The sequence below is a fragment of the Cataglyphis hispanica genome, chromosome 16 (assembly GCF_021464435.1).
Source record: "Cataglyphis hispanica isolate Lineage 1 chromosome 16, ULB_Chis1_1.0, whole genome shotgun sequence".
NCBI lineage: Eukaryota > Metazoa > Arthropoda > Insecta > Hymenoptera > Formicidae > Cataglyphis > Cataglyphis hispanica.
The window spans coordinates 131,913-155,456 of NC_065969.1; the positions used below are offsets into that span (position 1 = coordinate 131,913).

The following is a 23,544-nucleotide window of genomic DNA, read 5'->3' on the forward strand; positions in this document are numbered from 1 at the left end:
GTACTATTAGCTTAACAAATAAAAAATTAATTTTTTTAATGAGTACTTACCAATCGCATATATACGCTTTATAAAATCGAACGCTCAATTGCAAATACACAAGACGGGACAGATTTTTGATTCACGCGAAGTGCGACGCGTTGTATCGTTATTATACAACAGATTAACGTTTCTTCTTCTCATCATCGATGAGACGCAGCGATAATTCTTTTCTTATCCTTTTTATCTCGAATGATATACACGCTGATAGATACATCGTTGAGATGCTTGAACTTGAGAATTCAAATTCATAGAAAACTCGACACCCTCCAGATTCAACGTCGTATAATGAGGATACTGAGAATTTCTATCCGCATTCTTTTCAATCGGATACAGGCGGCAACCATCGATCACGCGAAACACGCATCGTTCGTAGATCTCACGTTAACCACCGCTTTTTTCAACTTGATTTCTTGTGGTATCTCAACGTAACATCCGGCGCGCATAGGATTATATCTGTTCACGTTCACCAATTCAGTCAAATTCAGTATTCGCGATAACGCCTACCCGCTATCGCACTCCTGAAACTCCTCCAGCGAAGCTAGAATAGCGTTGACCACGTGACTCCCGTATCACTTTCGCAGATTGGACGCGGGCAGAAGCGGGTGATTCTTCGTAACGATAGTCTTAATAGAAATCTTGTCATCTGAGACAAACTTGCCGTTTGACGCGGTATTAACCTTAATGTTATCGTATTTACTCATAACGGAGCGCACTCGATCGAGCATCTCTGGCGTCCTCGAGAAACCGCAGAGGTTCAATATAATCGAAATTGATAACAGCGCCGGTTAAAACGCGTCTGACGAAATCCGTCTCGATCTCGGATCACGAGAAACCCTCGCGTCTCTTGTCGCCGCTCGAACGCTCGAAGCATCGACGCAGATCATCCCTCGTGCCCGTCAATCGAACGATTCGAGCAATCAGAAAATTGATTGCTCCGGTAAATCTTCCTCGGCGCCTCCCTCGGCACCTCTTCCGCAGAGACTCGACACGCTCGTCGCATCATCGCGCTCATGCGAGTTACGCGCCCGCCGTCGCGACGCTCCGAAAAAACGCGCTATCGAAAATATCCCTTTCTTTTGTATTTCCATCCATTCCTCAATATACAGACTTTTTATTAATAAATTGCTCAATATACAGACTTTTTATTAATAAATTTTATTAATAAATTATCTTCTTTAAATTCTTCGAGATGAAACAAAGCTCTCGTCTCTGCACCAATGTTTCGGCAAACCGCAAATCTCGTCGACGAGATCGGACGCTTCCACCGCGTCGCTGACCACCACTTTTTTTAAAAAAAGTTGATTCGATTGCATCGATCGGTTTGTACGCGCAATCTGCGCAAAATATCCCCTCTTCCTTAATATTCTTTCTATATACGATCCTGTAATAGTGACGCATGACATGATTCACACCCGCACAAAATTTGGAACGCTGTAACGTGGCTTCCAGTTGCGATAAAGCAGATAGCGATCCACTCCGACGTCTATGAAGGGTTCATCGAACCGCGTGTCGCTCATCTTTAGCACGAATTCTTTCGTAAAGCTAATCTTTTCTCCGCAGCATAAACGATCCTCTTTGTAATTATCGCGCAATTCTTTATTCAAACAGGTCGGTATTCTCAACATCCATATATCCTCGATACTTTTAATATGAACATTAACCACTCTTCCAGCTAATTTCGTCAAAGCGCTTCGAACGGCTAGGTACGTGCTTCATCACTGGAGCGGCTCACTCGCACAGTACAATTGGATACGTTGTAATTGCGCACTGTGATATTAGACACATAAAGTTGCGCACCGTTCGATTGGACACATTTCAATTGCGCACAATTCCTTTGGACACATTTCATTTACGCACTATTCAATTGGACACGTTGTTTTTGGACACAACACATGTTTTTGTATAAATTAAAATACACACACATGTATGCATGTATAATTTTGAAATTTTATGACATATGTTATTAACTCTATTTGGTAAATAAATATTTGTTACAGTTCGTTTACACACAATTTTTTTGCACACATTTCTATTGCGCACAATTCTTTTGCGTACACTTCTTTTGCACACATTTCGGGTCCGATCAAACACTGTAGCATGTACTTTGTAAAGCAAGTTAAAGAGGTCTACCCTGCCTATCGGCGGAGTAGTCCGGTAAGGTGGCCGATGGCCCTCTTTGCACCCCACCGGTGTGTGCGTGCTTAAGAAATGTGCGTAAAACAAATGTGCGCAAAAGATATGTGCGCAAAAGAAATGTACCCAAAAGAACTGTGTGTAAACGAACTGTAAAAAACGTTTATTAACCAAATTAAATTAATAATAAATGTCAATAAATTTCAAAATTATACATATATACATGAGTGTGTATGTATTTTAAATTATACAAAAATATGTGTTGTGTCCAAAAGCAGCGGTGTCCAATTGAACAGTGCGCAAATGAAATGTGTCCAAACGAACTGTGCGCAAATAAAATGTGTCCAATCGAACGGTGCGCAACTTTATGTGTCTAATAACACAGTGTGCAATTGCAACATGTCCAATTGTACTGTGCGCAAGTGAAGGCTTCTCCTTTATCACGATGTTCCGGAGAAATACTTTCGAATAACCTAATATTTCATAATCACAACATCCTTTTAACGACGAAAACAATGGAAAAGAGCATACCTCAGTTAATCGCGCCAGATATCCTAACTCTGTCGCCGGACGCTCCTCGCTCACCGGAAAAAATAATTCTCGATTTCCATAGCTCTCCTAATCACAAAACGATGAAAAAACTTAAACGAAACCATTATTTCCGCTCCTTAAAACTCACTGAACGCCGCGATGCCTATTAACAGATCACGCGCTCTAAACGGCGACGATAAAAAAACCGCGGGTTCGTCCTCGAGAGCGTCGTTATCTCCGCTCTGTAACTCATCGGACGCTGCAACGCTTATTAATAGATCACGCTTCTAAGTCGCGCGCTTTAAAGGCGCGAGTCCAATGGAGATCCGTAACCGTAACCGTAAAGACTGTATCCGTAAGCTTAGCCGTAAAGACATTAACCGTAGAGAAATCGTCTCCTATCGTCTACAATAGCAGTCTATACTTGTAACGTAACTTAACGTAATGAATCGTAATCCCGTAACGTGAATTTGTGTTTGAATTGATTCTAACCTCTATTCTATTTAAACTTTTACAAAGTGCTGTAATTTCGCTGTTTATTAATGGATATTCAACGTGTTAAAACAACTCTTGTGGCTGTTAATTTGGCTACAATAATTCTGAAATTATTGCGGAAAAAAAAGAAAAATCTTCCAAAACGAAAATATTGGGTTCGACCAATGTTATTACAGCGGAAGCAAAAAGGTCATTTTCATACTCTCTTCCAGTTTATTAAAAACAATGACGACGAGCAATTTTTCAAGATTACTAGAATGACTGTTTTACAATTCGAAAAATTATTAGAATTAATGCAAGAGCCTCTAACAAAAAGAAGTATTCGAGAGCCTCTGTCGCCGGAACATCGATTATTACTTTGTAGTAAGTATATTTTGTAATACTTTCAATAATTTATTGTTTTTTGAATTGTCATAACACAAATATTTTATTTCGTAGTTATCTTGCTCATGGTTGCAGTATGCAAATTGTTGCATGGAACTTTTATGTGTCAAAATCAACTGTGAGCAAGGTTATCCGTGACACTTGCAAGATTATATGGGACAAGTTATCGCTTATATATTTGCCAAGACATACTATGAATGATTTCAAAAGGTATTCACGAGATTTCCAATAGTTGTGGAACATGCCGAATTGTTTCGGAGAGATTGATGGGAAACACATCGTTATACAAGCTCCTTACAATACTGGAACCAATTTTTTCAATTATAAAAAAACATTCAGTATCGTATTAATGGCAGTTTGTGACCAAGTACATTTTTACTCTTGTTGATGTTAGTGCTTTTGCTTCACAAAGTGACGGAGGAGTTTTTAAAAAATCGGCTTTTGGAATAGCTTTCGATAACAACAAAGTGAAAATACCAGACGACAGCTGTTTACCGGGAACTGACATAAAGTTTCCATATTATATGGTTGCAGATGAAGCGTTTCCTTTAAAAAGCTATATTATGCGACCATATCCTGGAAGTAAGTCAAACAAAACACAAAAAACTTTCAATTATCGTCTTTCTCGAGCACGTCGTGTTATTGAAAACTCTTTTGGAATTCTGGCCAGTCGTTGGCGAATCTTCCGATCAACTATTATGGCACATGTTGATACTGCAGAATGGATTGTGTGTGCAGGATTGTGTCTTCATAACTTTCTCCGGAAATCAGAATTAATGTCAAAAGCACAAAATGCTTCGTACTGCCCTCCAAATTATGCTGATACATGGGACAACGAAGGAAATGTCTTATCTGGACAGTGGAGACAATGCGAAGAGAATGTCACGTTTAAAAACATGGGAAGAATAGGAGCTAATAATGCTACACGTAAGAATATTACCTTACGTGACACGCTTGCCGAGTAGTTTATTTTTCCAGAAGGCGCAGGCAAGAAGCATACATCACGAGAGGATCATTTTAATCGTACAACTCGTGAAGATGTTGACTATTTAGAACATTGACTATCAACATTATTTTGAATGTTTGCTATTCTTTTGTTTTAAATTATTTTTTAAATAATAATCTTATCATGTATTATACTTTGTATCTTTATTAAAAAACTTTAGAAACAACTACATTACAAGTCTCGATTATAAACTACTACACTTGTAACATTTTCATGCTCCGTTCATTTAGATATCATTAATTTATAAAATAGAAACTCGTACATTGCACAAAATTTATAATAGGGATAGTTTCAAAGTTTTGAAACCATTAACAATCTTAACGACAATTTTGAAAGTGTTTCGACTCGTTTACACATATGTGATAATCCTTCAATAACTATAAAACTAAAACTTACTTCTTTGGATAAAATCACATTCATTAATACTTTTTTAAAAAACTACCATTCTAATTACAAAGCTATTAAACAATATAATATATATATGTTTGAAACTTAACACAGTTACTTATTTTTTATAAAACATAGTACAATAGCATAGAAAACAAAACTAACTTTTTTAGATAGAATCACAAAATTAAAAAAATATTGTTTAGTCCGAGTCAGATTCCAGTTCTAACATAATGGTACTAATCCTGGTACGAGCGATTTTTTGCTTTTTCTTCGATATATTCTTCAATTGACTGTACGTAATCATGCAAAAGTTATAGGCAATATTATATCGCACTTGTCAGCAGATTCACATAATCCTTTCACACTCTGTAATGCTTCAAAAACAATTTGTAAAGTATCATCCTCGACATTTACAGTGGTTTTTACGGTTTTCATCGTTTTGTTATTTACAATGTCTGTAAGCGTTTTACTGAGAACTGAAGTCTTGACATTCAGTACATTGGCATTATTTTCAACCGACGGTTCCATTTTTACTTTCAATAACTCGCCTTCCGATTCTTTGAGCTCATTTTTCACTTCCATTCCACGTTTGCTTTTATTACTGTCTATACTTTTCAGATATTCGATCACATCTGGATCGTCATCTAGCGTATCCCACGTAGCAGATTCTTCAGATGGTGACAAGCTTTTTTTAAAACATTCCCACGTGTTCTGGACTAATTGGAAAATACTTTTTCTTTATGTGCGTATTTATCGTATGTAATATGTATACTGTTTTATACATCATGTTTTGATAGCATAGTCGACTATCTTTAATTAAGAAATACACAGATACAGATAAAAGCTTTTATTCACATCTATATGTTTCTATTAGGCATTTTAACTATACGGATGAGTCAATTTTCAGCAATTTGCAGTGTATAAGATAAATATAAATACATAATATAATAAATTTTGTGAAGATACTTAAATGGGTAATAAATTATATCCTTTCTACTTTGAATATGAGGTTCTAAGAACTGCAAAGCTTTATACAGTTCATTTGGAGTTGACTGTCTTGAGGATCCTGAGCCAGATAGAAGTCCTACTTTTAAAAACCGTCTCTCACGAGTGAAACGTTCTCGCAATTGACTCTATCGGTGTTCGCAGTCAGCAGCTGCATAATAATATATACGATTTAATTATACTACTTAAGTATACTATATACATATAAGCTATATTATTATAGAACTAAATAAATAAATAAAACTGATAGCATATACACACCTGTTGCATTCAACGCTTTTGCAATGCTACACCATGAATTTTGTGATTTTATTTTATCTTTATAATCAGAATTATTTTTATTATACAAATAGGAACATTTCTCGACTAATTCAATTAAACGTTGGTCCGTCAAGTCCATTGTTATTTATTATAAATTTTTATATTTAGTTATAAACATATAACCTCATACCCGTTCTGGATGTAATTCTGACTCTAACCTTTTTTCGTTATCATAATCGTAAAAATTCAAACAAACTAACTTTTACGTATACACTCTTATGGCGACCCAATCGATATTGTAGACTTTTTAACGAGTTTTCAGTCTTTCAACTTTTTACGTTTACGGTTACAGTTACGAATCTCCATTGGACCCGAGCCTTAAGCGACGCCGATAAGGAAACCGCGAGCTCGTCCTCCGAAATCCCCCTCCTCCACCCCTCGCCCTCGACGATACACGTACCTCCCCTCCTCCCCACGCCTTACGTACTTCTCCTGCCTTTCCCCCATGCCGTCGCTTCCCCTCCGAGATATCTTTCTATCTTACTTTTTCATATATCTGTCTCTCTTACTCTTACAACCGGTTCTTAAGAACCGTGTGGGTTGAAAGCGGCCATTTTTTCCTACTCTTTTGCGATATCCTTCGAACATTCTCAGTACCTACTTGTGCTGTACGGGTGGTTATGAAGAAGTAATTAAGACAAAATATACCTTTACCAAACATTCGAACACTTTAAAACAAATCACAAGGATTACAATTTTCAAATGGAATATTGGATGAAAGTTTTGAATTTCTAAAGATTAAAGTGTCGCAGTTCCAAAACGAAAAAGATAAAGAATGTTCTCTTGATATGGACAAAATGAGCATTACACCAGGAAAATAGTATGACATGGCGACATATTCTTTTTTAGGGAACGTTACATTACCTAATCATACAGGTAATGCGACGCATGGCTTAATATTTATGCTAACTGGTTTAGCTTCTAGATAGAAACAAATTGTTGACTATTTTTTTACAGCAGATGGGTTTAAGAGAGCTGTTTTAAAACCAATACAGCGGGATGATATTCACAAAGAGTTAACAAAATTTAACATCTTTGTGATTCTGCACGGCAATTATATATTTTAGCTGATGTATCACATCTTAAAAATTTGAAAGCTTGTATATTAAATAATAAATTTATTACAATTCCTTCTATACTGCAAAAAATATATAAGTTGCCCACAAATATAGTACATTCCAATCATCTTATGCAATTACTTATAGAGCAAAAAGATTTTGATTTGAGATTTTAATTTTTGATTTTTTGTTAACACCAAAACTAAATAAATTTGATATAGATAGCAATAATCAATTTGCAGAAATGCGCGTAAATAAAACAAAAAATGTATTAAATACAGATGTTAGTAGTGCCTTAGAATTTTTAACTGATGTAAATAACATCTCTGAATACATTATAACAGCATAATTTATAAAAATGATAGCTAAATGGTTTACATTAATGTCTTCAAGACACTGTTCTATAACTTTAGGGAAATTGCATATAAAAAAATTTAATGAAAATGTTTCTTTTTTTAATGAATTTATCGCACTTTTTAAAAATTTAACAGTTAGTCAAAAAGGACATTTTAATATGCGATAAGGCTTGACATTCTCTTTTTCTAAAGTCAGTCAAATTTGTGATAAACAACCCGGTGTCGATTATTGATTATCCTCGAGATCGTACGATCGACACCTGCGATATTATGATTCGAATGCTTCTGCCTGTCGAAAATCGAGCGAGAGGTCCTGCTCGTCCCGATCACTGTAGTTAAGACATCAGGCTGTGCGCACGCGAAAATTTATCCGAACGAAAATTAGTTCCGCGATCTCTTGAATAGATTAATATTATCTTGTATCGATCTCGAAGTGGTGTACGAAAAACAATAAATTAATTAAAAACAAGAAATCTCGAATTTCACTTATTCATTGATTTCATTGATTCATTGTCGTCGGATCGGTTAAAAATTAAATATAATTAATGTCGACGTGAAATATCGAGGTCAACAAATATAAAAACACAATTAGAAAAATTTTTTATTTCTAATATTGAATGTAATTTTATCCCAAATTGCCACAATTTAAAAATAAAAATTAGCGACAATATGCTATGTTTCGGTGTAAAATAGCATGTAAAAAAACAAAAGATTAAAAAAATGTTATTTTAATAGTAAAACTATGGCAATGCATAATTTATAAATTTATATTATATATTTATTTTAATTTTAATAAATTAAAATTTATTCTTTGATTATTTATATCATTTATTTCTTTTATTCCAAATATCATACTTTGGAAATTAAATTTTTCGCTACTGACTATAACTGGTTTTTGACAAAACATGGCGGCACTGACCTAACTTAGGGTCTGTTCGTTTTAACTGAACTAGCTGCTGTAACGTCCTGCCAATTTTAGAAACTATATTTTAGCTAGTAATTAAGTACCGCTTTTATCCCTGCAAAATACCTATGGAATAATTATGTAATCCATTTGCTTTTATTTTAATTGTTAACTAATTTCATTAATCGCTTATCATTCTAGTTCCATATAGTTATTTAGCCTAAAACCGAATATATTTTAATCCTGTTAGTAATAATAATCGATGGCGCAAGGAATTGAGAATTCCTTAGATCGACGAATCAGGAAGCATTATTTAGAACTAGCTAACTGTACAGCAGTGACTTTCTAGAACTAACCTGCTGATTACTTTAAGAACGGACTTGCGAGCGAGTTTCACACTCGATAATATCGATACTAATATCTAACTTTTAAGATTTTAATATTTAATCGTACAGACAAATATATATATAATAATTACTCACTCTTAAATTGAGGAGTAAACGCGCCGTATTTTATGGAATCATAAAGCGTATATAATAATAATTTGTTGACAATATTTATAATTATTTTATCCAAAACAACACATATTAAACTTTCAATACTATATTCAATACAATTATACATTATAAATAATTAAAATCATATTAATCAAAACAAGTTATTATATAATGCGCGTTATTATATAATGCTTCCATAAAGAAATGATTTTAATAAAATTAATATGCTTTATTGTAGTATCGACCATAAATATAAATTTAACAGGTAAATTTAAGAGCTTATATTCTATGGAATCATAAATTATATACATTACATATAATACATATAAGTTATCTAAAAGATCTATTTTTTAAACTATAGAATGCCATAACTTTATATAAATTGCCAACTTATTATCAGAACTGAAATAAATAGAACAAATGATTCCATAAATTAATAAGCTTAAATATTAACCATATTATTAAGGATTTTATATTATAAAATATTAACTAAGCTTAAGAAGAGAATGCGCATAAGAGGCCTCATATCAGTGAAACCTGATATTGCGAGCGATAAGTCGAACGGACACGCGACGGCTACGACCACGAGCGCCGAAACTCAATAGTCAGATAAACATATCGATCGACAATTCTCAGAAGAATTGTTGTTAAAAATCTTTCTTCTCAGAAGTCCTCCACTGAATCATTCTAAGAACCTTCCAGAGCACGACGCGTGTGCTGCACACGGCCCGAAGACCCTTTGTTTCGACAGTATATAAGCCGGCGATTTCGAACCTTCGGGGCAGTCAATTCGGAGCATTCAGTTCAAGTCGTCAATTCGGAGTAGTCAGTTCGGTCAGTCAATTAAGAGATCTTCAAGCATTCGAATCATTTATCTAACATTATTCATTACTAATTCCTTACTATTTCGTATAAGTATTCGCTCCGTATTATTCGTTCATTGTTCGCGTACTATTCACTATTCCATTTCGATTAATATAATTGTCGATTCAGTGTTAAGTTGTGTAAAACTAAGGAAATAACAAAAAACTTTGTGCATACATCTGTGTACTTTTATCCTGCCTACTTCATCCACGACCGAGGTCTTAAAGGACGAGAGAAGGGCTTAACAGAGTACGACCAGAACTTAAACAGAAGGAAGGATTTTCCTGCCACATCACGGTAAGTACTTACAATTACTATAAAACCCCATCTTTCCATAAATATTAGAAACTTTATTTGAATTGACTAACAACCCTTAATATCATTTAATTACCTTTTCATCCTCTAAATAATAAGAAATCCCCTGTCAAGCATTAGCATGTGGCTGACAGTTTCCAGTCAGTCAACCTTAATCTATTATCCTACTATTATTTAAAACACACCCATAATATCAATACTAAGTAAGATTTATAAATTCCATGCAAAATGTATACTACTGTTGTCATTTGAACCCGACTTAATTTTGCAATACTTTGCTCTTTTTCCCGAAAATCCATCGTTGCCGAGCGCTTATGGTGCCCCTGGCGACTCCTTCCCTTTTTCCTAAATTTTGACCTCGTTGCCGAGCGCTTATGGTGCCCCTGGCGACTCCCTTCTTTCTTCCTAATTTTTGAATATAATCCTTAAACCTCGTTGCCGAGCGCTTACGGTGCCCTGGCGGCGTTTCCTATCAATTTAAAAATCTCCCACAAGAAATGACAACAGGAGATTAAATTGAGATCAAATTTATTATCTAATTTTCTGAACACAACCCAATCCTTGAACCTAGTTGCCGAGCGCTAATTACGGTGCCCCTGGCGACATTCGACCTCTTTTCCAAATCTTCTCTTCCTATCAGAAATTTAGAGTCATAATATAATCAAGTATTGATATTAAATAAAAGACCTTATTCTTTAGACAATTCTCATAATAAATTAATTCGATCTAACTAACTCTCTATTATTTAGTGTCCACAATTTGTTAACTATCTTTAATTTCTATTATAATGTTCCTTTTTAAATCTTAATTCTCTAACTCTTACGGTTTCTAATTAATATATTTATATCTTAAGTAACAAGCCCCTTGCATGGTGAACCCGCAATACAAGCGAACTTGCCGCTAAAACGCAACCATAATCGATATCTTTCTTTTATTATAATATTAAAAGTCTATTCTTTAAACCTGATTAACCTTCGAATAACACTATACCTAGTTGCGTCCATATCCCTAAAATACCTAGTGAAACTTCCTAGTAACCAAATAGTTCCGTCCCTACATCATTCCCCTAGATCCACTAGATTAGTCCTAGCTCTCGGCGTCCCTGGGGTATAGCCGGTGGAAGCAGGTTGCCCTATAAAAATAGAGAGCAATCTTTTTCTCACTAACTGAGGTATAGAGAGAGAAAGAGCGTCGCTGAGACGTAACACTGCACTAATTCAGAGTTTACCTTTTTCTCTTCATTGGAAATATGACCGACCCTTAGATGTTATTTCGCAACTCAGGGATGCGTTCTGATTCCCCACTCAGGTGCACCCAGACACCCAGAAAGCGTTCAGATTCCTTCCAAATGCTCCCGCCGGACTCTCAAGTGACGCATTCAAATTGTCACTCTATCCACCCGAGATAGTGTAAAAGCCACCCGGCTATACGAGCTATGTTGAAAAGTCTAGTAAGTCTAATTCATTAAGTCAGTATCAGGCATCAGACTATGGAGTGCGCTCAGATTCTGTTATCCTCTCAGACACTTTTCGTTAGACTCCGCCTATCACCCGCTCACCCAACTATCACTCATCGGGTAGAGAATCGGAACACAGCCTAGGCAATTGATCATGTAACTTTTTCCCTAGGGCAGAAACGTAAAAAGTGAAAAATTTTGCCATTAATTTTAATGGAAAAATTTTTCATTTTTCACGTTTCCGCTCTAAGGAAAAGGTTACATGATCGATCCCCTGATTAAAGGATCTTTAATACATACTTTAGTACATATTTTGTACAAGTAGCGGTCTAGTAATATATAGAAGTCTGTGGTTTACTTCATGGTTACTACGCATGCGTCTGATAATCCCATGATCTGGAATTGGAAATTACTGTCTGTGAGTTGTGGGTAGTGTCGGGTCAAATAGTGTCATTTTATGTGAATTCTGTTCTCTGTTCCAAGTAAGTCGGTTCGGTAAACGCGATCAATTCTCGCGCGAACCTTGCTACTTTGAAAAGAGAATTTCATCGTTTTGAAAAAATTTGTAATCATGGGTGTGGATGTCGAAGTTCTGAGTCCTGGTGATGGTAATTATAAGTTTCATTTTCTATGAATTTATGGAATTTCGTTATTCTTGTCTCTTTGGAAAACTCTATCTCCCATTTTGAAATGCTCTTTGCACGCCATATATCACGTTTCGATGCTCCGAAACTTTTAGCGTTTTGCTTAGTATACGCTAAATATACCTTATACATAATCTAAAAGACCGCTAACAAACATGATTTATTTCATGTTATAATTAACCCGGTCTTTATATTCACTTAAAATAAATTCTGTGTTACACAATTTTTCTTTTTCATTTAGTCTGTTACTACAATATTCCAAATACTTACACATTTTACTTATATTATTTCTTATAAGTCACTGTATATTTGTAGGTCAAACCTATCCAAAGACTGGGCAAACAGTAGTTGTACATTACACAGGTGATTATTTTTATATATGAATATAATTAATATTCTTATTTTTACACATATTGTATGATAATATAATATATAATATCAAATATTGTATATATTTCAGAGACATAAAAAAAATTTTAGTTATTGCTTTATACATATATAATAGGAAAAAAAGACTATAATATTATAGATTTTTTTCTATAAATAATTCTGTGTATATAATATATATAAGTATATATGAGTTATAATATTGTATATATATATATATATATATATATATATATATATATATATATATTTTAGGTACTCTTGACAATGGAAAAAAGTTCGATTCCAGCAGAGATCGCGGTGTGCCATTTAAGTTCAAAATTGGTAAAGGTGAAGTAATCAAAGGTTGGGACCAAGGAGTCGCGCAAATGTGCGTTGGGCAAAGGGCTAGACTAACCTGTTCTCCAGATTATGCTTATGGCAGTCGAGGACATCCTGGAGTATATCCTTTAATCCAAAATAATATTAAATATAAAATAATCAAATATAAAATAATATTAAATATAAAATAATTAAATAGAATTATTAAATAGTTAAATAATTAAATAGAAAAAAAAATTATTTGATGTGATTATTTTATATAATCTATCTGTTATAATAACTATATTAGCCTTGACAAAGACACACTATTCCGCCAAATGCTGTTCTCATTTTTGATGTGGAATTACTGAAAGTGGAGCCTTGAAATACCTCTTAGAATGTACCAAACTGACCAAATGCATTTCAATACAAACAAAAAAAAATAAAAACAAGCATCAAATTGTATTATGTTAGTAATCGTTGCACGAACATGGCACATATACCAATACCTTATAATATTTTGGAGTGAATGAAATTTGATCGTTCTGAGAGTGATTAATGACAATATAAACATCATTTTGGATTATTCAGGATATACTTATTTACATTAATCACATTTAAAATTTATATCAGCTGAACATATATTCATGGAAATTTGGGTTTAATCACTCTCAAAACAAACAAACCATGCTCGAAAAGGCTATTAATTCAATTACTCAACCAAGTGAAAATTACATTGCGTGTTTTGCAAAATAACAAAAAACACATTAAGATTATTTTAGCATTGTATGGAAATGAAATGTGCACAATTCATACTATCTATTGTGTTGATAATATTCAAATATCCCCTATAAATGTTAAACTTCAAAAGTATATACTACTGTGTATGTTTAATTATTAGCTCTCCAAAAGATGTTATTTACCTTCTGCACTTACCTGCTATTTCTTCATTTAAAATTGATTAATTATGTTTCTATGCCATTGAAACCTTTTTAAAATATTTATCAAACATACAATACTTGTGCTCATTCCATTCAAATATTATGTTTTGGTAATTTTTCAAATATTTTATACAAAACTCAATGATGTAAAAGAGTTACACATTAATAATGTAACTTGTAGAGACCTTTACAGACTATATAATAAAGTACAATGTAAAAAATGATTTTGCCTCAAATATAGATACTTTTTTTTCACATATATTATATGTGGCTAAATAAATTTGAAAGCAAGTATAAAATAGGATAAAGATATATTACAAAATAAATTTTTTTTTTTCAGTTTGGTATATACACAATTTGTGTGTGCTTTAATATTTAATATATTTATAAAATATTTGAAATAAAACTTTTATATCTCTATGCATAATATATAAATATATATATATATATCATGTGCAAAATCTTTTACACATTTCTGAATTGTTGAATCTAATCTAGAAAATATATATAAAGTGCTTGTATATATATATAATTTTTTTTTGAAAATATTTTTATAATTAATGTTATCAATATTATGTTTTAAATGCATTTACTTATTGATTGCATCATTATCTATTAAGTTATATGCTATGTATATAATTTAAGAAAAGGCAAAACAAAATTGCAAAGTTTGATTGTTCTGATTGTATTATAGAAAAATAAATTATTAGATTTAGAGAAGAATCTCTAATCGGAATGGAGAAAATATACAGGTAAGAGATAATGTTTGGACTCACTTGCTGAATGCCAACTAGCAAGTTGGATCCTAGAATTGAGTCACGGTGGAGCTCCGTTATTTTTCATCCGCTCATTCGTGGCTTACAATATTAATTTCGCAATTTTTGGCTTGTAGTTTGTAAATTATTAAAATTATCTTTACATGTTATGAGCTCTTGAAATAAAAAAAAAATGGTTGATAATCGATGTAAATACATGACTGCGTCAAGTAAATATACTTGAAATTGTCTATAAAATGGATATGCTAATAAATAACTATAAAATAATTATAGTCTTTTAATATATTTCGCGATACATACATATGTAAAAATATCTGACTTTTACTTATTAAAATAAAGCAAATTCACGAAAGAGAGAGGAAAGATAGAGTTTGTTACATGCAGGCACAACTTATTAACATTAAAACAAGAAAATATTTAATTATGCATAAAACAAAAATTTTTTTCTCCAACTTTTATTATATGAGAGTCATTTTTTAAAGGTTATGAGTTAATTGCTCTTATTGTAACATGTGCAAGCTCTAAAACAATGCAACACTAATATTCAGCTAATATTATTTCAACAAACATAGCAGTTAGTTTAATTTACAATAGCGGTTTAATATACAAACAACTCAGGAAAGTGAATTTCATACGATGGAGTTTGACTTGGTTTAATATCCGTTTGTGGTCCAGTTGTAGAAATTGTATTGCGTGGTTCAACAGACAAAGTATTAAATATTTCGGATAATTTACTCTGTAAAACATCGTGCTGCAAATTAAAGAAAAGATTAGAAAAAATATATTAGTTAGAATGATTTTTAAAATATTACAATAATATATTTAATATATTTTTATACCTTGGGTTGTGTTTTTGACACTAAATCTTGAAATGGCGCATTTCTAAAAAATTGAGAAAGTTGCATTCGTTTCTCTTCTTCTATTACATGATTATTATTATTTTCTGTCAAAATTCTTTTCATGCTTTCAAATGTTAATTCTTCTCCAGGTAATTTCTATAAAAAATTAATTAAAGATAATAGAAAACAATACAAGTAATCAAAAGAACAGATCAAAAGAAACATATAAGCAAAATGAGAATGATGATAATCGGTAGATACATTAGCTAATTTAGCAAATATTGCAATAAATGTTAATATTTTTCAATAAAACCTTTTGTACGCTAGGTGATGAACCTCCACTATCTAATTCTGGACCTCCAGAATTAATATCGGCTAATGAATTTCGTCCAGCACTGTCAACCCAAGAATGCCTAATAGAGAATATTTATTATTTGATTTATGTATAAAACAATGTACATTGTTTTTCTAATATTTAGATTATTAAGTGCTATATTTGCAATATTACTATAGCTATATATCACCTGTGTTGTAAAGAATTACTACTATAACCCGAGCCTTGCTGGAGTTTTCCACTATCAAGACCAGCTCCTTTTAAGCATTCACTGACAACGGTTTGATCAACCAATAGAGCTGGTGTTAATCTGGATGTCAGAGCAATATCATATTGTGATTGTAAATCCGGTAATAAATGCGGGCTATCTTTTCGACGTGCGTCCACTACCTTAGAATGGATTTAAATACGTCCAATTCATTGGAGAATTTACATTTTAGCAAATTTATCATATCTTAAATAAAAAATCATGATTAGAAAGAAAAATTATTTACCTTTTTTGCATAGTCCATAAGTACAGTGATGTTACAGACATATGATATTAAAATTAATAAACTAATAACTATTGCATGTAAATTAAATTTGAGTGAAAGACTAATTTGACTACTTGTTAATGCTAAATCTTGAAGGCTCAACACCAATCTCAATAATTCTAAGACAGTTTCCTCAGAAGCCAATTCAATGGCAAGTAATGCCAATGTAGTATAAATAGATTCCACATTTTCTACAGTGTTACTAGACAACTCTAATGATTCATATAGTGCTAAATAGATTTCAGGTCCATGCTTTCGAATAAAAATCACATCCGGTCTAGATGCTTTCTCAATAACAAGACCAAGTTCCATCACATTTACACTGAAAAAGAGAGAAAAGTAGATGTATCATCAGCAAAGAATCATAGATGATATAAGTCATAAAAAAATAAGAAATAATATTAGATTTTAATAAAATAATGTTTATGTTTATAAACATTTAGCAAGAGACATAAACTTACGTTGGTTTAGCAAGTTTCATAATATTTCGATGTCTATCAATTAGAGTGTGAAATATTTTTTGTACTAAAAGCCTCATTTCAGCGTCTGCTGCTAATGACATTCTTAGTAGTGGATCCAGGAAACTGGGTGGGAATGTCGTATTCAAGTGAATAGTTTGATATTTGGTACCAACCTACAATGTACAAACAAAATATCTGTTACTACTCTATTTAAAAGACTGATAAAAACGATAGAAATAGATTCAAGTTGGTTGTAATTTTATGATATTATCAAAAAACAATTTATTTCAATTATATCAGTATTTCTGATAGAAGGCGTCTACTTTCTTTTTAATTATAATCTTATTTAAAACAATTAAATATTTATTTTAATATATTTGTTTTTATGTATATCATCTATTAATTTATCAAATCTAATCAAATTGTATATTATTGCTTTAAATAAAATTTAATTATATATCCAATAAACAAAATGCATGCAATATTCCAGCAAATTGGCAAGAGAGGTTTATTCAAAAGTTGCTAATAAATTAGCATCAACTGTGCATTAAACTTGTGATCTGCCAATTTTAAATGTTTCTTTAGTGGCCACTGACATAGTCTGATAGCAGATCTTGAATAGTTTTAATTGAATTTTAGTCATATCTATCAGTATAATAAATAAATATAATAAATGATTAAATTTATTTCGTTTTTAATGCACATAAAATATTTACTAATATAATAAACAATTGATTCAAAAGATATGTCTGTGTATTTGAGTTTCATATAATATTTTTAGATGATAGTATATGATTATCTTTTTATAATATACATATATGTATATATATACACACACACACATTATATGTATAATATGTGTATATACAGGGTGTATCAAAAGTCTGGATACAGACTTGTGTACAGAATAATAAGATGAATCAAAATGCTGTAAAGAAAAAATTCTATTGCGAACATAGTAGTTGTTTACTGTGTTAACGAACGAAGAGGTACGCAATTTTTTTATAATAATATGGATATTTTTATATGATAAAAATTGTTGGGCTGATTGAAACAAATACAACAATATATGATATAATGCAAATATTAACGTATTATACAAGTTTTATCGAAATATCACGGACGACTTAAAATATCGCGGACGTCTACCTTTTCATTTTTTTTTGTTCTGTGATATGGTCAATTTCTGACTTGTGCATTAGAGATTAACATATTTCATGTTGTCATTTGATCATAATACTCAATTTGAAATTAATCATATTGCAGGGCTGAAAATAAAAAAGTAAACGTCGCTCGCGATATTTGCGATACTTTTAAGTTGATAAAACTCGTATAATATTTATATATATATATATATATATATATATATATATATATATATATATATAATATTTACGTTATATCATATATCATTGTATTCGTTTCAAACAGCGTTACAACTTTTTTTTATATTGAAATATTCATATTATTATAAAAAGATAATGCATATCTCTACGTTCGTTCACACAGATAACTTTTGGAAGCAGCTACTATGTTCACAAGTTTAGAGTTCAGCTTGAATCATTTAATTTGATATATATATTTGTTATAATCTATATATATATTTGTTATAATCTAATCTCGTTTAGTTTAAAAGAAGGGGGTGGTCATCCTCTATATTCTTATGTGTATTATGTCAGTTTTTTCAAAAATATTTTATTTGTTTATATAAACTATATGTTATAAAAAGAAACTCTCAAGCTTATCTTCCCAATCTTACCATCTAGAATAGAAATATTACATAAAATTCAGATTAAGTATATTTTTAAATAAATTTTTTTTTGTATCAATAAATAATTTATGTGCACTAATGCAGTAAAATTAAAATAACGTTTTAATTGTTTATTATCTGATATATAGATTGCATTCCGAAATTCACTGCTACTACTGAAAATATATAATATATATAACGTGAACTATAGATTCCTAGTACTGACAGCAAATTTCGGAATATAGCCGTAGTTTCATTGATAGACATGACTCACAGTCAGTTACTCACAATTAGAACTCTGTACTGAAATGCTCAGTATATTGTTAAGGGCCAAGCACAAAGAAAAGAGAGGTAGCTTGGCTATCTTTTTTCTCTTTCTATGTGACTTTTGATTAATTAATGATTTATTTATTTCTATGTTTAACATTCTATGTTTAATTCTATGTTTAACATAGCATTAGAAAAAGATAAGTAAATGGCCATTTTTCTAGTCTCTCGTTCCATTTTTTTTCTATAAATGAGTTTACTAGTACAGTATAATAAAGTTCACTGACATGATCATCAAATTTAATTGTACACTTATTTAGATTTAAAATTCATTGCCATTTATTAAAAATCTATAATATATGTAATGTGAATTATAGATTTTCTGTACTGTGACATGTAACAGTAGCGATATCGTTAAAAGTTATAGAATCACAATACTGGTAGTGAATTTTGGAATGCAATCTTAAATTATATCGTTTTTTATCACTTGTAATTCTTTCGCTTACTACTATGCGGCACATTTATCTCGTACTTAAATTTCTGCCATGGGCAGATATAAAATCTGCAAAGCATGGCTAATTAAAAATGTTGTAATATAATTCATGTGATATTTCCAGTAATATTTAGTTTTGTTGCATCTATATGATATTAATACTGTATTTATTAGACATTTGATTAAGGATGATAGATAATTTACATATTGACACATTGAGCACACATGCCGGTCACTGGTGACCAATTGTAAGATAAATGTAGTATACATAATAAAATTTTGCAGAATTCAATTATATTATGTAATATTTTGTCGAGATTTAATAGTGAAAATTTTATTTGCTATATAAATGGAAAAACAAGCAATTTAGATTTGACAAAAAATCTATCAAACATATCATAAGAATTTCAATATTTATGAATCAAAAACACAATATGATAAAATTTATTTTAATAAAAACACGGCTAGATAAACATTGATTAAAAGTAAACATATTATATGTTAAAAATTGTAAGATGGAAAATATATAAGAAATTTACGAATTTCAAAAATAAAAAATAAAAATGTCTATATGATCAAATTTGTTGATTATATATAAACATTTCTCTGATTCTATGAGATTTTCAAGCTAAGATAATAATTTTTAGTTAGTTTTAATTTTTTAATAATAAACAATATTTACCTTTAACAGCGATTTTAAGAGTATGCTTTGGAGTAATACATCTCCTTTGCCAACTGATACAATACGATCCGGTTGACTATATGGAACCTTACTCATAATAAACATCATAATTTCAATTTTTTGATAATCTGGAAGATGATTTGCAAACTCTCCAAGAGCATTAATGAGAGCTTCTTGGTATAATTGCTCATCACTGCTTGATGATTGATTTCTTGTTACACTTACTCGGAGATGAGACAATAAGGAATTTATAATTTCTAATACAGATGGCCCTAGGAATATATTGTTAAAAGAGATTAAGAATATTGAGATAATCTCCATTTTATGTTCGACAATTATTACTTATATTTATAAATTAATGTTAACTATGTAATTAAATTTAAGCTGAATATATTTAATTTTATTATCTTATGTGCTTACCAACACTTTCACCTGCAGCAATTGATATAATTTTAGATAAGGTATCTGCTATACTAGTGCGAATTTTTGGGGACGACTTTGAATGATCGTCGAGATGTGTCATTAGGGCTTCTACTACAGTGTAAGAATATTGCGACTAAAAAATATATAAAAGAAATATTGATTATCCATATTATATAAATATAATGTTTAACTATATTACAGTTAAATTACATTTGTATATACCTGGATAGAAAACATAATTATTCTAAAAGTATGAATTGCGAAATAATTAGGCACCCACAACTGGTGATTATCTAAGTGTCTGTAAATAGTTAGCTTTTTATTAATATCTTATAGATATAAATATATATTCATATATGCATTGTAATTCTTTAGAAATAAAGTTATTTCTTTTCTATACCTTAATACAGGTCTTATGACACATCTAATATGACCAAATGATGCACGGCCAATCAATTCCCGCATGCAAGTTTCCGCAAATTGTGGCGGATCCGATCGTTCCTCAGTCGGGCTATCTGGCATTGCATGTTCCTTATCAACATATCTACAAATACAAACTCATTGTCAATATTAGTATTTGTTTCAGTATGTAATTCATATTAATAACAATATTAATATTTTTCTAAATTACCTTGAATTTTGCATATTATACAGCAATGACGGAACAATTTTGTCCATATGTACAGGTTCCCAAATATTTTCGACCAAATCATCAGACAGAGTTTTTCTCACAACACCCTACATAAAAACATATATAATTGAATATATATAACCATGAGATATAATTTTTAATGTTTTTAAAGTCTCTATGATCTAAAAATGAACTAATATTTCATAAATATGTTCAATGGTATCATACCTGTAGTCCTTGAATACCAGCAAGTCTAATTTGTTTGCGTATAATAGGATCATCATTATTAGAATGGCACATTGCAGAATATTTTGATACAAAGAAGTCATAACGTGTATGATATGAAGGTGTATCTTCTTCAATGTTGGCAAATCTGACAAACTGTGACAGAGAAGCAAAATCAATACATTAATCAAATAAAACTAATAGCAAAAAAAAAGGTTTGAATTTGCCAGTGATCATTACTTACAGATTGTGTTGCAAGAATTTGTAATTGAGGGTCTGTGGATTCTAACAATTTCTGTATCATTTTTAAGAAGCTTTCGACAAATAGGTTCAAAGTTTGTGCGTGACAAGCTACTAGAAGCTGATCCATTGCTTCCATAGCAATTACAACAAAGCCATTTCTTTTCCTAAGACATAAATAATACTTGTCAGACTTGATCAATTGTTGTTTCATATAATGCTTCAAGTATAAATACATGGCAACCTCTAGTATAGTCATATTAAATTATTGCTAGTCATGTTTGTAAGAGTCATTAGAATTGATTTCTTATATAAAATGATTATGTAATTTATATGATAAAATATTATAGTACAGAAAGGTACTGTTATATATATTAAATTAAGTACATGTAATGAAATTATATCATATATTTTGCAAAATGTACCTGTAAATATCTCTAGAAGCTCGTTGAAATAAGTATTCTCCAATTCTATCTAATTTCTCAGGACTGCTCAATGAATAAAATGTTAATTTTTCCATATTATTTTTAATTAAGCCATCCTGAAAATTAGGGAAATCTATTAATATAGATAGAAAATGAAATATACATAAATATAATTTTTTATTTGTGTGTTGCAAATATTTCAAATTCGAATATAAATAGAATAAAAAAAAATATAAATAGAATAATCATTTTAAATGGAGTAATCTCTATTGTCAAGGATAGTGTTTCTTAAAACATCTTATTCTAATTTCAATAATGATTTGTATATTTATTCATAAACAAAGCTAAAACATACAAAAAAGACAAATTAAAGAAGAAAAATATGAAACTCTTACCTGAGGATTAACTGGAAAAATATTATCAACAAGCCTCTTATATCTCGGACGTAATGCAGAGCAACACCAACAACAACCTAATAAAAAAAGAATAAATTATATCTCATTGTTTGATTATAATACATGCAGCGAATATTTTTAAGAATCTATAATGTAAATTGTTATATTCACCGAACATTTTTTTTGCCGTAAATTCCTACCGAAAAATGATTAAAAATGACAGCTATCGCAATGACAATTGCGAGCATGAAGTAAGAATTAAGGGTCGGCAGGAGTGACGAGTGACGAGTGACGGGCGAACTCCGAATTGATATTGGAGACCTCGCACGGTGACAATGGAAAACTCCGTTTTCAGGGTTATCAATGCTGAGAAACAAATTCTCAATCTCGATGTATAGATGCATGTCCATGTACATACAAACAGCATTGCATCGCTCGCGCGGACGCACCGCACAGAGAAAGGATAAAAAAGAATCGAAAATCATGCGATCCTTGTTCCTCTAGCGCAGTGCTCGGAGATAGTTGCCTTTTTCGGGCCGATATCTGAAGCGATGCCTACGATCCCCCGAATCTCCCCACTATCGTTCTATGCTTGACGGCCGAGCCGCCGAACGCGCGTGTAAAGCGGGAAGCACACACTTTTGCATAAGCGCATAACCATAAACATAAAGAAATTGATTGGTCCACAAATATATGCATAAGGAAATGAACCAATCAATTTCCTTATGCTTATAATTATGCGCTTATGCGAAAGTGTGTGCTCCTCGCTTAAAGCATGCTTATCACTTGATAAGAATAAAAACCGTATGGTCGAAATGTTGTGATAAAACGTTGTGATCAAACAATAAATTGCCAGTTTGGTCGTAAACACTTGTCTATATCCCTATTATTTATTCCAAAAAAAATTTACTTCATTTATTGTATTTTTTTACATTTTATTCTTGTCGCTTTATCTCAAAATATAATGCTTAAGGAAGCACATTAATTCTGCTATGGCAGAATTAATTAAAAATTAATTATGAACTAACAAACAAAAATAAA

At 31.4% G+C, this 23,544-nt stretch overlaps 2 protein-coding genes across 3 annotated transcripts; one reads left to right on the forward strand and one right to left on the reverse strand.

Moving 5' to 3' along the window:
• Positions 1–12,167: 12,167 nt before the first annotated feature.
• LOC126855618 (peptidyl-prolyl cis-trans isomerase Fkbp12) lies at positions 12,168–13,553 on the forward strand. Its single transcript, XM_050603434.1, has 4 exons — positions 12,168–12,365; positions 12,717–12,764; positions 13,044–13,230; positions 13,416–13,553. The coding sequence occupies exons 1-4, from the start codon at positions 12,329–12,331 to the stop codon at positions 13,471–13,473; spliced, it is 330 nt and encodes a 109-aa protein (XP_050459391.1). The 5' UTR covers positions 12,168–12,328; the 3' UTR covers positions 13,474–13,553.
• Positions 13,554–15,072: 1,519 nt separating this feature from the next.
• LOC126855575 (protein EFR3 homolog cmp44E) lies at positions 15,073–23,084 on the reverse strand. Of its 2 annotated transcripts, none has more exons than XM_050603376.1 (16): positions 22,675–23,084; positions 22,504–22,580; positions 22,109–22,224; positions 21,688–21,850; positions 21,447–21,599; positions 21,219–21,325; positions 20,988–21,131; positions 20,810–20,888; positions 20,585–20,720; positions 20,165–20,436; positions 16,973–17,145; positions 16,473–16,833; positions 16,169–16,368; positions 15,958–16,057; positions 15,645–15,800; positions 15,073–15,556 (listed from the first exon to the last, which is right to left on the reverse strand). In XM_050603376.1, exons 1-16 carry the CDS (start codon positions 22,679–22,681, stop codon positions 15,404–15,406), a joined length of 2,397 nt encoding a protein of 798 aa, XP_050459333.1. In that variant the 5' UTR covers positions 22,682–23,084; the 3' UTR covers positions 15,073–15,403. The 2 variants fall into 2 exon arrangements, with proteins under 2 accessions (XP_050459333.1, XP_050459334.1); XM_050603377.1 differs by having other exon boundaries at positions 22,504–22,575; positions 22,673–23,084.
• Positions 23,085–23,544: the final 460 nt, after the last annotated feature.

Coding starts and splice junctions, on each gene's coding strand:
- LOC126855618 (XM_050603434.1), top strand. CDS start 12,329: ATGGGTGTGGATGTCGAAGTTCTGAGTCCTGGTGATG. Junction 12,366..12,716: donor AGTTCTGAGTCCTGGTGATG/GTAATTATAAGT, acceptor GTATATTTGTAG/GTCAAACCTATCCAAAGACT. Junction 12,765..13,043: donor AGTAGTTGTACATTACACAG/GTGATTATTTTT, acceptor TATATATTTTAG/GTACTCTTGACAATGGAAAA.
- LOC126855575 (XM_050603376.1), bottom strand. Junction 20,721..20,809: donor TAATTATGTTTTCTATCCAG/GTATATACAAAT, acceptor TATATTTTTTAG/TCGCAATATTCTTACACTGT. Junction 15,801..15,957: donor CATCACCTAGCGTACAAAAG/GTTTTATTGAAA, acceptor AATTTTTTATAG/AAATTACCTGGAGAAGAATT.